Here is a 12,131-nt window from a genome sequence, read left to right as displayed (position 1 = left end):
AGTAGGGGAAGCAAAAGTGGATGGGAACCTGGGAGGCAGTGACCATGAAAGAAAGAAGAGCTGCAGAATACAGACCCTGGACTTCAGAAAAGCAGACTTTGACTCCCTCAGGGAACTGATGGGCAGGATCCCCGGGAGAATAACACGAGGGGGAAAGGAGTCCAGGAGAGCTGGCTGTATTTTAAAGAATCCTTATTGAGGTTGCAGGAACAAACCATCCCGATGTGTAGAAAGAATAGTAAATATAGTAGGCGACCAGCTTGGCTTAACAGTGAAATCCTTGCTGATCTTATCCACAAAAAAGAAGCTTACAAGAAGTGGAAGATTGGACAAATGACCAGGGAGGAGTATAAAAATATTATTCAGGCATGCAGGAGTGAAATCAGGAAGGCCAAATCACACTTGGAGTTGCAGCTGGCAAGAGATGTTAAGAGTAACAAGAAGGGTTTCTACAGGTATGTTAGCAACAAGAAGAAAGTCAAGGAAAGTGTGGGCCCCTTACCTAGTGACAGAGGATGTGGAAAAAGCTAATTCACTCAATGCTTTTTTTGCCTCTTTCTTCACGAACAAGGTCAGCTCCCAGACTGCGGCACTGGGCAACTCAGTATGGGGCGGAGGTGACCAGCCCTCTGTGGAGAAAGAAGTGGTTCAGGACTATTTAGAAAAGCTGGATGAGCACAAGTCGATGGGGCCGGATGCGCTGCATCCGAGGGTGCTAAAGGAGTTGGCGGATGTGATTGCAGAGCCATTGGCCATTATCTTTGAAAACTCATGGCGATCGGGGGAGGTCCCGGATGACTGGAAAAAGGCTAATTTAGTGCCCATCTTTAAAAAAGGGAAGGAGGAGGATCCGGGAAACTACAGGCCAGTCAGCCTCACCTCAGTTCCAGGAAAAATCATGGAGCAGGTCCTCAAGGAATCAATTTTGAAGCACTTAGAGGAGAGGAAAGTGATTAGGAACAGTCAGCATGGATTCACCAAGGGGAAGTCGTGCCTGACTAACCTAATTGCCTTCTATGATGAGATAACTGGCTCTGTGGATGAGGGGAAAGCAGTGGATGTGTTATTCCTTGACTTTAACAAAGCTTTTGATACGATCTCTCACAGTATTCTTGCCAGCAAGTTAAAGAAGTATGGGCTGGATAAATGGACTATAAAGTGGATAGAAAGCTGGCTAGATCGTTGGGCTCAGCGGGTAGTGATCAATGGATCCATGTCTAGCTGGCATCCGGTATCAAGCGGAGTGCCCCAAGGGTCGGTCCTGGGGCCGGTTTTGTTCAATACCTTCATTAATGATCTGGAGTATGGCATGGATTTCACCCTCAGCAAGTTTGCAGATGACGCTAAACTGGGAGGAGTGGTAGATATGCTGAAGGGTAGGGATAGGATACAGAGGGACCTAGACAAGTTAGAGGATTGGGCCAAAAGAAACCTGATGAGGTTCAACAAGGACAAGTGCAGAGTCCTGTACTTAAGATGGAAGAATCCCATGCACTGCTACAGACTAGAGACCGAGCTGCTAAGCAGCAGTTCTGCAGAAAAGGACCTAAGGGTTATAGTGGATGAGAAGCTGGATATGAATCAATAATGTGCTCTTGTTGCCAAGAAGGCTAATGGCATTTTGGGCTGTATAAGTAGGAGCATTGCCAGCAGATCGAGGGATGTGATCATTCCCCTCTATTCGGCACTGGTGAGGCCTCATCTGGAGTACTGTGTCCAGTTTTGGGCCCCACACTACAAGAAGGATGTGGAAAAATCGGAAAGAGTCCAGCAGAGGGCAACAAAAATGATTAGGGGGCTGGAGCACATGATTTATGAGGAGAGGCTGAGGGAACTGGGATTGTTTAGTCTGCAGAAGAGAAGAATGAGGGGGGATTTGATAGCTGCTTTCAACTACCTGAAAGGGGGTTCCAAAGAGGATGGATCTAGACTGTTCTCACTGGTACCAGATGACAGAACACGGAGTAATGGTCTCAAGTTGCAGTGGGGGAGGTCTAGGTTGGATATTAGGAAACATTATTTCACTAGGAGGGTGGTGAAGCACAGGAATGGGTTACCTAGGGAGGTGGTGGAATCCCCATCCTTAGAGGGTTTTACGGCCTGGCTTGACAAAGCCCTGGCTGGGATGATTTAGTTGGGGTTCAAGCAGGGGGGATGGACTCACTGATCTCCTAAGGTCTCTTCCAACCCCAATCTTCTATGATTCTACGTCCATCATCTGTAGCACCTTTCCCCATAGCGCTCTTCCCTCTAGGCAAACCCACGCAGTCTTGTGGACGCTGGTCCTGAGGCCATGCCCAACACTCCCCAAACTCAATATTCCCCCCTCAGGTGATCACAACTCCTTCTTCCCCTTTTGAGAGCTGTTTTATTTTCCCCTCCTTAGCACTCCATCAGTCTACTTAGGCGTTGCCTCTACTCCTAACTCTTCTGGACTGAGTTAGGTCTGGCTTATATAGTCCCCAGACTCCTTCTACTCACAACAGCCACCAGAAGGAGTAGATCATTAGAGTCAGCTGCTTGGCTTCTATTTTTTTGTTTGTTTTGTTCCCCCATGTGGTTCATACTGGCACATGAGGGAGACTCAGATTCAAGACCCCGTTCCAAATCAGGCACTTGGACCTGGGTCTCACGTCCCAGATCAGGCTTACAACCACTGGGCTATCGAGATAGACTTTCTCTCTCTCTGTCCCAATGAATCCTTTATTATTCATACAAAGTGGAACAGCTCCAACAGGAGAGATTGAGAGACTGAGATGCGCCATAGAATAGAAAATAGGACAGACATTAGGGCACTCACCTGTGATATTGGCAATATAAATCTATTTCCCTGCTCTTAATTAGGCAGAGAAGGGACTTGAATAGGGGTCTCCCACATCCCAGGTGAGTGCCCTGATAGCTGGGATTTGGCTATTTTGGGGTCGCTCTCTCTATGGCTCTGGAGTTTAACCAGAAATTCCACCCTGAACCTGAGAAATGTTTAATCAAAACTGAGACATTCCAACTAAAACATTTCGATTTGGCAAATCCATATTTTGGGGGGGAAATCCATTTTATTAAAAAGCTCCCAGCCAGTTTGAGTGCAGAGAATGGACAGGGCCCACTTTGTGAGCAACTGTTCAGGATTTTGTTTTAGCCTCATCGCTCAATGTGTGGGCCCAGGTGTGACAGGGGCGGGGCAAGAGCTGGTCACTCAGTCCCCTGTCACGCCAGCTCCCATTAAGGGAAGCAAATTGGAGCTGGCTAGAAAAACCTGCACCTAATTGGTGAATGGGAGACAGTTACCCACCCAATTAGCCTGGGGCTATAGAAAAGGCTGGGAGGAAGGAAGCCAAAAGTGGGGGAGGCTAAGGGAGGGGTAGTAGAGATAGTGCAGTGTTCCTAGGTGTAGACATGAGAACCCAAGCTATGTATGGCAAAAAGGGGGTGGGAACAGAACCTGTAAGTAAATGACACCAGTGGTTACTGAACTTCAGGGTTTCTGAGTGACTTGTCAGCCCAGCAGACACCAAGAGGGATCTGCTATACCAGGTCTTATTTAAACTATTCTAACCCTGCTCTGAAGACAGAATTTATAATTTGCTTGTGTGCTTTTCTATGGTGTTCATCACTAGAGTGTCTGAATTTATTTTCAAATACTCCTGTGAGGTAGGGAACTCAAGCACAGAGAAATTAAGATCAAAATTTGCCACTAATTTTGGGTGCCTAATTTGAGACCCTGCAACAGCCCAGATCTGGAATTGTTGGGAAAATCCTGCTCAGCCCCCAGAATCCCTGGGCTGTTGCCTGCCCAGGGCAGATGGGATCTTGAGGGGATTAAACTGGGATGCTCTTGCAAATCTTCATTGATCCTGTGTCAACAGCCATTTTTCAAATAGTCAAATTTGGGCTGATTTTCATGGGAATTGCATAAGGCACCACCCTATCAAATTTCAAGTCACTGCTGCAAAGCTGGGAGGCACCAGAGCTTCTCAGAGGAAAAGGCATTATATATATATATATATATATATATATATATATATATATATATATATATATATATATATATATATATATATATATATATATATATATAATGTGGGCAAAACAATGTCTTTTTTCCCCCTAGCTTCAGTCTCAGAAAAGGCAAACCAAGCTGAAATTTTCCAAATAAATACATTTCAATCTGAGGCAGGCAGCAGCCTTTTAAGTCAGGTCAATATCCCGACATGAAACATTTCAATTTTGGAATGTCCAAGTGTTTCATGTTCATCAAAAATTTCAAACAAAACATTTTGACATTTCCAAAATGACATTTTTCAGAATTTCCATTGTGTTCAAAATGTTAATATTTTAACTTTTTTGCCTTGATTTGGGATGCAGACACATGTTGAAAAGTCAGTTTTTCCTATGGCATGGAAATGCTGAATTTCACTCCGCTCTATCCTGTAGCATAGCCTCGGTTGCAGCACCATGGGGTAAAGGTGTTTTATTCTAGGCTAATGCTAGGGAGAAAGCACTCATGCAATGTGATAGGGAGCTTTGGGATGCAATGGCTAGTCCATGATCCCTGCTAAAGGGCCTGGTGATGCAAAGATTGGGGGTTCACCTGAATCAAGACTTTCAAAATTTCCTTTATGGTGTTACAGAGGATATCAGACTAGCTGGTTACAATGGTCCTCTCTGGCCTATAATGTATGGACCTATTCCAGTATATGGAACCTTTATATTGGTATAACATCATCAACACTGATGCTTATACCAGTATAATTATATCAGTAGACAAACACATCCCTAGCAGATATAGCAAGACCTGCAAATCTTTTGGCTGTAGGCTAGATCTAAGTGTTGGCATGTGGCCGAGATGAAACCTGTACTCCTAAATCTAATTGCCACTTTGGGCATCTCAATTCAGAACTAGGCCCCATTGCTATTCCTGAAATCCCCGCTCAGCTGAGGCCAAACCCTATAGGTGCCTAAACTCACTTGGCACCTACATTTGTGCAGTAAAAGCTCCTTTGTGCCTGTTTCAGCCTCTGAGTATGCACACGGCTACCTCTTCCTGGCCCTTCCACCTCACAGGAGAAGAGATTTGACCACCTCTCCTGTGGGCACTCTAGCCGCTGAAGTATGGGATATTCTGGTGTGGTTCTCCCTCAGTCTCTGCCCTTCCTGGGCATCTCAATTCAGAACTAGGCCCCATTGCTATTCCTGAAATCCCCACTCAGCTGAGGCCAAACCCTATAGGTGTCTAAACTCACTTGGCACCTACATTTTTGCAGTAAAAGCTCCTTTGTGCCTGTTTCAGCCTCTGAGTATGCACACGGCTACCTCTTGCCTGGCCCTTCCACCTCACAGGAGAAGAGATTTGACCACCTCTCCTGTGGGCACTCTAGCCGCTGAAGTATGGGATATTCTGGTGTGGTTCTCCCTCAGTCTCTCCTGTTGGAGCTGTTCTACTTTGGACTCTTGTGATTTATTATCCCCAACCTCCAGGAGACATAAAAGCCATTTTAACTATCTCTTCTGAGGTTCATGCTGCTTCAGGGATTTTGTCCCTAGTTGCCACCGATCCAAATAAGAATCACTTGTGTCAGCCACACACCATTCTTCTGGGATCGGTGATAACACACCTCTTTCTCCACAGGTCGGCTTAATCCACTCAGCTCTGACAAAGTAGGAATAAATATTCTCTCGATCTTTTAGACGTTAAATTAGATTCCCTGTCATCAGCTTTTCAGATATTTTGCTTGATATTTATTTTTGGCTTTTCTGCTTCAGAATAAAACACAGTGGAAAAAGGTACCTGATGCTACAGGATTGCTTATGTTGACGGTATCTATTTGCAGAAAAACCAAATAGTGTAAGATAAATAGCAGACAGAGAAAACCATAAAATATAATCTCTTGTTTTCTTATGTCTTATTTTGCCATCTCATTTATTTAGTCTCAAATGTGTTCTTTTGCATGATGAATTGTGGTGCTAGCTCAAAAATTCTAGAGCAGATCTGGTGCTGGAGTGACCATTTGAAGAACTGAAGTTCTCTATTGACACACAGAATGGGTACAGCATAAATTAAAGGCAACTCAAGATTCCAGTCTACAATAGCCCATCTCCTCCTGACAGTCTGCAGGGCAAGGCTGATGCACACCAGCAGGTAAGAGGACCAGACGCAGAGTCCTCAGAAAACTTTCTGTCACACACCTGGTTGTGTGCGTGTTCTGAGGAGGAACATGATATTTCTGTCTCAGCTTAATATCACTTGTAACTCAGTACTCTCCGTTCTGTCATTGACACTGGGGATCAAGCCCAGGACCTCGGGATCTAAAAAAATGAATTACCTGGTTTAAAATGTCTGTTTGTGTTAGCTCTGTGTGGTCCAGCCTCTGGAGGGGGACAGAGAACTATGAACTATGAAGTGTGACCTTAGGTTACACGATCAAGCACCTTTATCAGCTCTATATTTAATAATAAAAAAAAGAATCCAGCATTTACTACTGGGGGAGCTGGTCGTGTTCCCTGTATTAGGTTACCGAGCACTTTCCATTCTCACAGCTCCTTGCAGTCTTGTTTTCAAGAAGCTAAAACACCTCCATTGTTTGCAGCAAGTTTTTGAAATTCAGTTGGGAGAAAGCCCTCAGACTCGAAGAGCGTTTTTGGTTTTGTTGTTTTTTGTTTTTTCCCCATGAAATTCTATTCAGGTTTAGCTGAGTTATAGCTTTTGACAACCACTGTCACCCCTTTCTTGCTTCAGTTGTGAGCAAAATTTGAGCTTCCTGTCAGTATGATACCTGTATTCTAAACAGATGGGCCCGTGTTACCACCAAAAAAAGCAGCAGATGTTGACAATGTTGCACCTGGAATAGTGACTGCTTCTGGACCTGCTCAACCAGAGTTGATTGGGGCAGGAGAGAGCCACCTCTGCATTACATACGTGGCCCAGTGGTTCATTCCCGTCTCTGGGGATTTTATGTGGGCAGGCTCTCCTCTAGCTTCCCCAGAGGAAGAGAGAGGCAGAATACTGGGCCAGGCGCCCCACAGATCCTACACATCTCCCCGGTCAGCTATAGGAAAACAGCCTGCTCTTGCAAAGGCCTGTAGTGCAAGTAGTAGAAGTCTGTAATGCACTGCAGGTGGTTACAGGTGCAAACCAAGAGGATGCAGAATGGAGGTGTCGTGACAGAATTGAGTTTTGCCTTTTTAAAAACCCAGGAAATTACAAATGCAAAACTATATTAACAGAACATCTGTTAAATCTGTATTAACAGAACATCAGACAACATTTAGGTTTCTACTCAGTCACCCAAAAGTTAGTCTGTTCTATACCCTGAACAAGGCAGGGATCCAGTGGTTCTAAGGAAAAACAGCATGTGATAATGTAATTAAAGACTATCATAATGCAAACACCCACGAGGGCAGAATTAAGGTTGCACGGGCAACCACAAATCTGGCATTTCCTAATTTTCAATTGCGGAACTTTCCAACCTTAATAAAGTCTTTTGAGCAGGTTTTTTTGTATGTTTTATTTCGGGGGGTGGGGGAGAGGGGTTGATTCATAGTATAAATATTAAGAACAGTTACATTAGGTATGATACAGACATTTGCAAGGGATGTAAACCTTCATGCTTCAGAGCACGAGGCAACCACTAATTGCCTGGATGTAGGGTGAAAATACCCCTATAGGCATGTTATTGAATAACTTCCTACTGTGAGGACTTTGCTCCTTTATCTGAAGCACACAACAAAGACTGCTAATGCATAGACAATACTCAATTAGATGCATCATTTGTCTGATCTGGTATGGAAATTCCTATGTTCCCTATATTTACTAAAAATAATTTCATTTCTTTTTACTCGTCTAGCACAGGTGTAAAGACAGAGGGTATATGCAGAATCCAGAGACCTGTGTTTTTCCAGTAACTAGGAAACTCACAAATTATCTCCAACTCATTTTCTTTCTATCCTAAAGACTACAATCGGACATGAGGTGCTTTGGTCCCATCCGCACACATCTCACATTGCGTTACCATGTCACTGACTAGATTCTGATCTCAGTCACACAAGTGTGAATGTATAGTTCAGCTGAAGTCAATTGGTTAATGAGGAGTCAAACCAGTCCATATCTTCCTCCACCAAATACAATGGAATTTACTGCGTGTACACCTACACCATGACTGGTAAGAAATGTCATTATTATTATCTTTTGAGCATCTTTGTGCATGTAGCAGTGAAATTCCATAGAAACATAACAGCCATACTGGGTCAGACGAAAGGTCCATCTAGCCCAGTATCCTGCTTCCGACAGTGGCCAATGCCAGGTGCCTCAGAGGGAATGAACAGAACAGGTAATCATCAAGTGATCCATCCCCTGTTGCCCATTCCCAGCTTCTGGCAAACAGAGGCTAGGGACACCATCCCTGCCCATCCTGGCTAATAGCTGTTGATGGACCTATCCTCCATGAATTTATCTAGTTCTTTTTTAAACCCGGCTATAGTCTTGGCCTTCACACCATCCTCTGGCAAGGAGTTCCACAGGTTAACTTAGTATTTATCCCTAGGAGATGCATTTTCTCATTTCTAGGCTCTGTGAATCTATGAGTCAAAAGTAATCATAGAATCAGTTACAGTCCACACCACCTACAAGTGTTATTACCTCTAGGAGGATTTGTAACAGGGAGGAAAAATAATGCATGTAGTTACAAAGAATGTCTGTAAAACATACACTGACTCCAATAGGACAGTGACACTTTAGTGATACCAAACTTTTTCACTGGGGCTGCCTCATATTAGGTCCTAAATCTATATTTAGGCACCTATATAAAAGGGGCACTGAGCATCACTTGTGCCCTTTGAGGTCATTTTGATTAGGAAGAGAAAATCAAACACCATGAATAAACTCTATAGCATTGATTACTTGCATACATTGATAGATTATTGGCCGCCCTTCTAAACTAAACACTCCCAATCTATATATCTCTTGGTTTATAGAAGATTTGACCCACTGGATGGTTTCATGCATATTAAAACAGAGTAGGGTGACCAGAGGGGAAGTGTGAAAAATTGGGATGGGGGTGGGGGGTAATAAGTGCCTATATAAGAAAAAGCCCCCAAAATTGGGACTGTCCCTATAAAATCAGGACATCTGGTCACCCTAACACAGAGTCCACAATATTTCTGTAGCTGGAACATGTCCTATCTCTAATGGAAAGCATGTGGGGAATACAAAGAGAACATACATCGAAGGACACTCCTAGGGAATTTCAGCTTTCCTATGTTTATACACTGTTTCCCAGGAACAATCACAGGGGTTATGAGGGATCTGTACTCAGTACTTTATTGGCCAGTGATTAATTTTAATCTTTTTTTTTTTCACCAGCAGAGGAGAGCGTTTCTGGAATAAATGGCAGAGAGAAACCACACCACGGTGACCGAGTTCATTTTCGTAGGATTCACAGATCATCCAGATCTACAGATCCCCCTCTTTATGTTGTTCCTAGTGATGTATGTGGTCAGCCTGATGGGGAATCTTGGGATGATAGGGTTAATCATGGTTGAAACCCGACTTCATACCCCCATGTACTTTTTCCTAAGCCAGATGTCCATTGTAGATATTGGATATTCCACTGCCATAGCTCCCAGGTTGCTAATGACCTTTGTAGCAGAGACTAGAACCATTCCTTTGATTGAGTGTGCGGCACAACTATTCTTCGTCTGTTTCTTTGTGACCAATGAATGTTGCCTCCTGGCTGTGATTGCGTATGACTGCTTTAAAGTTATCTGTAATCCACTGCTATACAGAGCCATTATGTCCAAGAGACACTGTGTCCTGTTAGTGGCTGGTACATATGTATGTGGCTCTGTGAATTCAGTTGTGCAAACTCTATTTATATTCAGTCTGTCCTTCTGCAGCTCCAATGTTGTCAACCATTTCTTCTGTGATGTGCCCCCCATGCTGAAGCTGTCCTGCTCTGACACCCATGTCACTGACCTTGTACTTTTCACTTTCTCTACTGTAATTGGAATGACTACTTTTCTGGGTGTCCTAATCTCCTACATGTGCATCCTTCTGGCCATTCTCAGGATCCGTTCTGCCAAAGGGAGACGCAAAACCTTTTCCACCTGTGCCTCCCACCTGACAGTTGTCACTATGTTTTATGGGACGCTGATATGTATATATTTAAGACCCAGTTCTAGCTACGTGATGGACCAAGACAAGGTTACCTCTGTGTTTTATGCCCTTGTGATCCCCATGTTGAACCCCCTGATCTACAGCCTGCGAAACAAGGAGGTAAATGATGCCTTTAAAAGGGTGATATACAAGAAGATTTTTTCTTGGTCATTATAATCATTATATTTTAACCAATAAACAGTAGATGGAATGAGAGTGAGTTCTCTTGTCATTTATCCTTATTTCTATGACTCAGCCACTCCATGTGAAGTACAGAAAATCATATAATGGAACCCAGTCAAATACAATATTAGAAATTGCTGTTTTTAAGATCCATGAATGAGGGTCTGTGACACTATGCAGAATCAGCAAGATGCTCTGATATTTGGCTTAAAGGACAATTGCCGTTGCCTGTTATGTTTTAGGCCAGCTTGGAGTTCAGGTGAGAGGATGAGAAGATTGTATGTATCCTTCCTTGGTTCTGAGATTTCATCCAGTGGAGGGCACTGTTAAACATACTGAATCAAAGCAACCAGAACTGAGGTAACGATTATCAAAGCTCAGCTTAGGTCGATCGGCCATGTTCTCGGAATGTGTAATGATAAATTCCCCAGAAAAGTCCTCTCTGGTGAGCTTAGGGACTTAGTCTGAATAATGCAGAGTTGACCTTCATCATTCAGAGCTAGCCTGCACCAAATCAGAGTATCTTCTCTCACCGCTGCATCATGCCGACAGGAAGAGGACGTTGTTTTACTCCTGAGTTCTCAACAGAGGAGGTTGTTTCCAGTCATCACAACCAGCTGCCCTGTCTTCACGGCTAGATGGAAGGGGAGCATCCCAAAACTTAAGAGGGATCTCAAACCTTTTTTTCTGTTTAACATGGGGTCACAGGCTGGAGAATGTTGAGAACCACTGGTTTTACTCATTGAAAACTGTTGCCGTTTTATGTAGGGCTTTTGTTTATTTATCTTCTCTCCAACCTATGAAAGAGTTTCTCTGGCAATCCTGAAATTACACCTCTACCCCGATATAACGCTGTCCGCGGGAGCCGAAAAATCTTACCGCGTTATAGGTGAAACTGCATTATATTGAACTTGCTTTGATCCATCGAAACGTGCAGCCCTGCCCCCCCCCCGCCCCGAGCACTGCTTTACCGCGTTATATCTGAATTCGTGTTACATCGGGTCGCATTATATCGGGGTAGAGGTGTATATCAATGGTCTGCTTTCTTTGGCTTTCTTTGGACTTTGTAAACAGTGAGACAGGTTCGTCCCTGAAGTAACTCACTTGTCTTGAGAGAATGATATGGGGACAGATCAAGAATGAATGTAGTCCAATCAATTTATAATGATGTACAATTGTGATGTATTAGTACACAATATGAAGTACTAGTGTGATGCGGCTATCAATATTCATAGCACCAGCAAGCTTCCTACACACGGTGACATTTGAATATTCATACTGGATATGCTCTGGTTAGTCCAGGGAAGTTTTGTCTGAATCATCGATCACTTAAATCCACTTCTTGTGCTCCAAGGAATACTGCTTATGATTTTTCCATATATGTACAAAATGGAATGACGCTATAGTGCTATAACATAAAAGGACTATTTTCCTTTCAACACTTTAATACCGGTACAGGATTGGAAACCCCATCGTGCAATCAACCACTGCCCATGAGCAAATACACATTTTCAATGAGCAGTTAGACATCCAGTTCCCTGGACAACTCCCTGGAATGGGAGTTTGGTGCCTTTATATCCCCACTTAAACTCCTGCAGTCTGAACCAATATTGACTGAAGTCAATCGGAGTCTTTTCTTGTTTTGTCTTCTAAAAAGCAGGATCAGACTTCAACAACAGCAGCATTAATAACAGTTCCAGACCATCTCAACTAACTAAAAAGTGAGAAAGTCAAGCAGTAGGCATGAGCACAGCATAACCCCGGAAAAAGCGAGAGAGAGCTTCTGTCACTGCGGCTACAT

The 12,131-nt window shown here is 43.6% G+C and overlaps 1 protein-coding gene across 1 annotated transcript; it reads left to right on the top strand.

Moving 5' to 3' along the window:
• Positions 1 to 7,753: 7,753 nt before the first annotated feature.
• On the top strand, positions 7,754 to 10,350 carry LOC112061393 (olfactory receptor 5AR1-like). The gene is made up of 2 exons (XM_065594429.1): positions 7,754 to 8,156; positions 9,356 to 10,350. Exon 2 carries the CDS (start codon positions 9,380 to 9,382, stop codon positions 10,322 to 10,324), a length of 945 nt encoding a protein of 314 aa, XP_065450501.1. The 5' UTR covers positions 7,754 to 8,156; positions 9,356 to 9,379; the 3' UTR covers positions 10,325 to 10,350.
• Positions 10,351 to 12,131: the final 1,781 nt, after the last annotated feature.

The sequence above is a fragment of the Chrysemys picta genome, chromosome 4 (assembly GCF_011386835.1).
Source record: "Chrysemys picta bellii isolate R12L10 chromosome 4, ASM1138683v2, whole genome shotgun sequence".
In the NCBI taxonomy this organism is placed as follows: Eukaryota; Metazoa; Chordata; order Testudines; family Emydidae; genus Chrysemys; species Chrysemys picta.
Note: the sequence above shows the minus strand (reverse complement) of the source record. Positions and strands in the feature narration are given on the sequence as shown.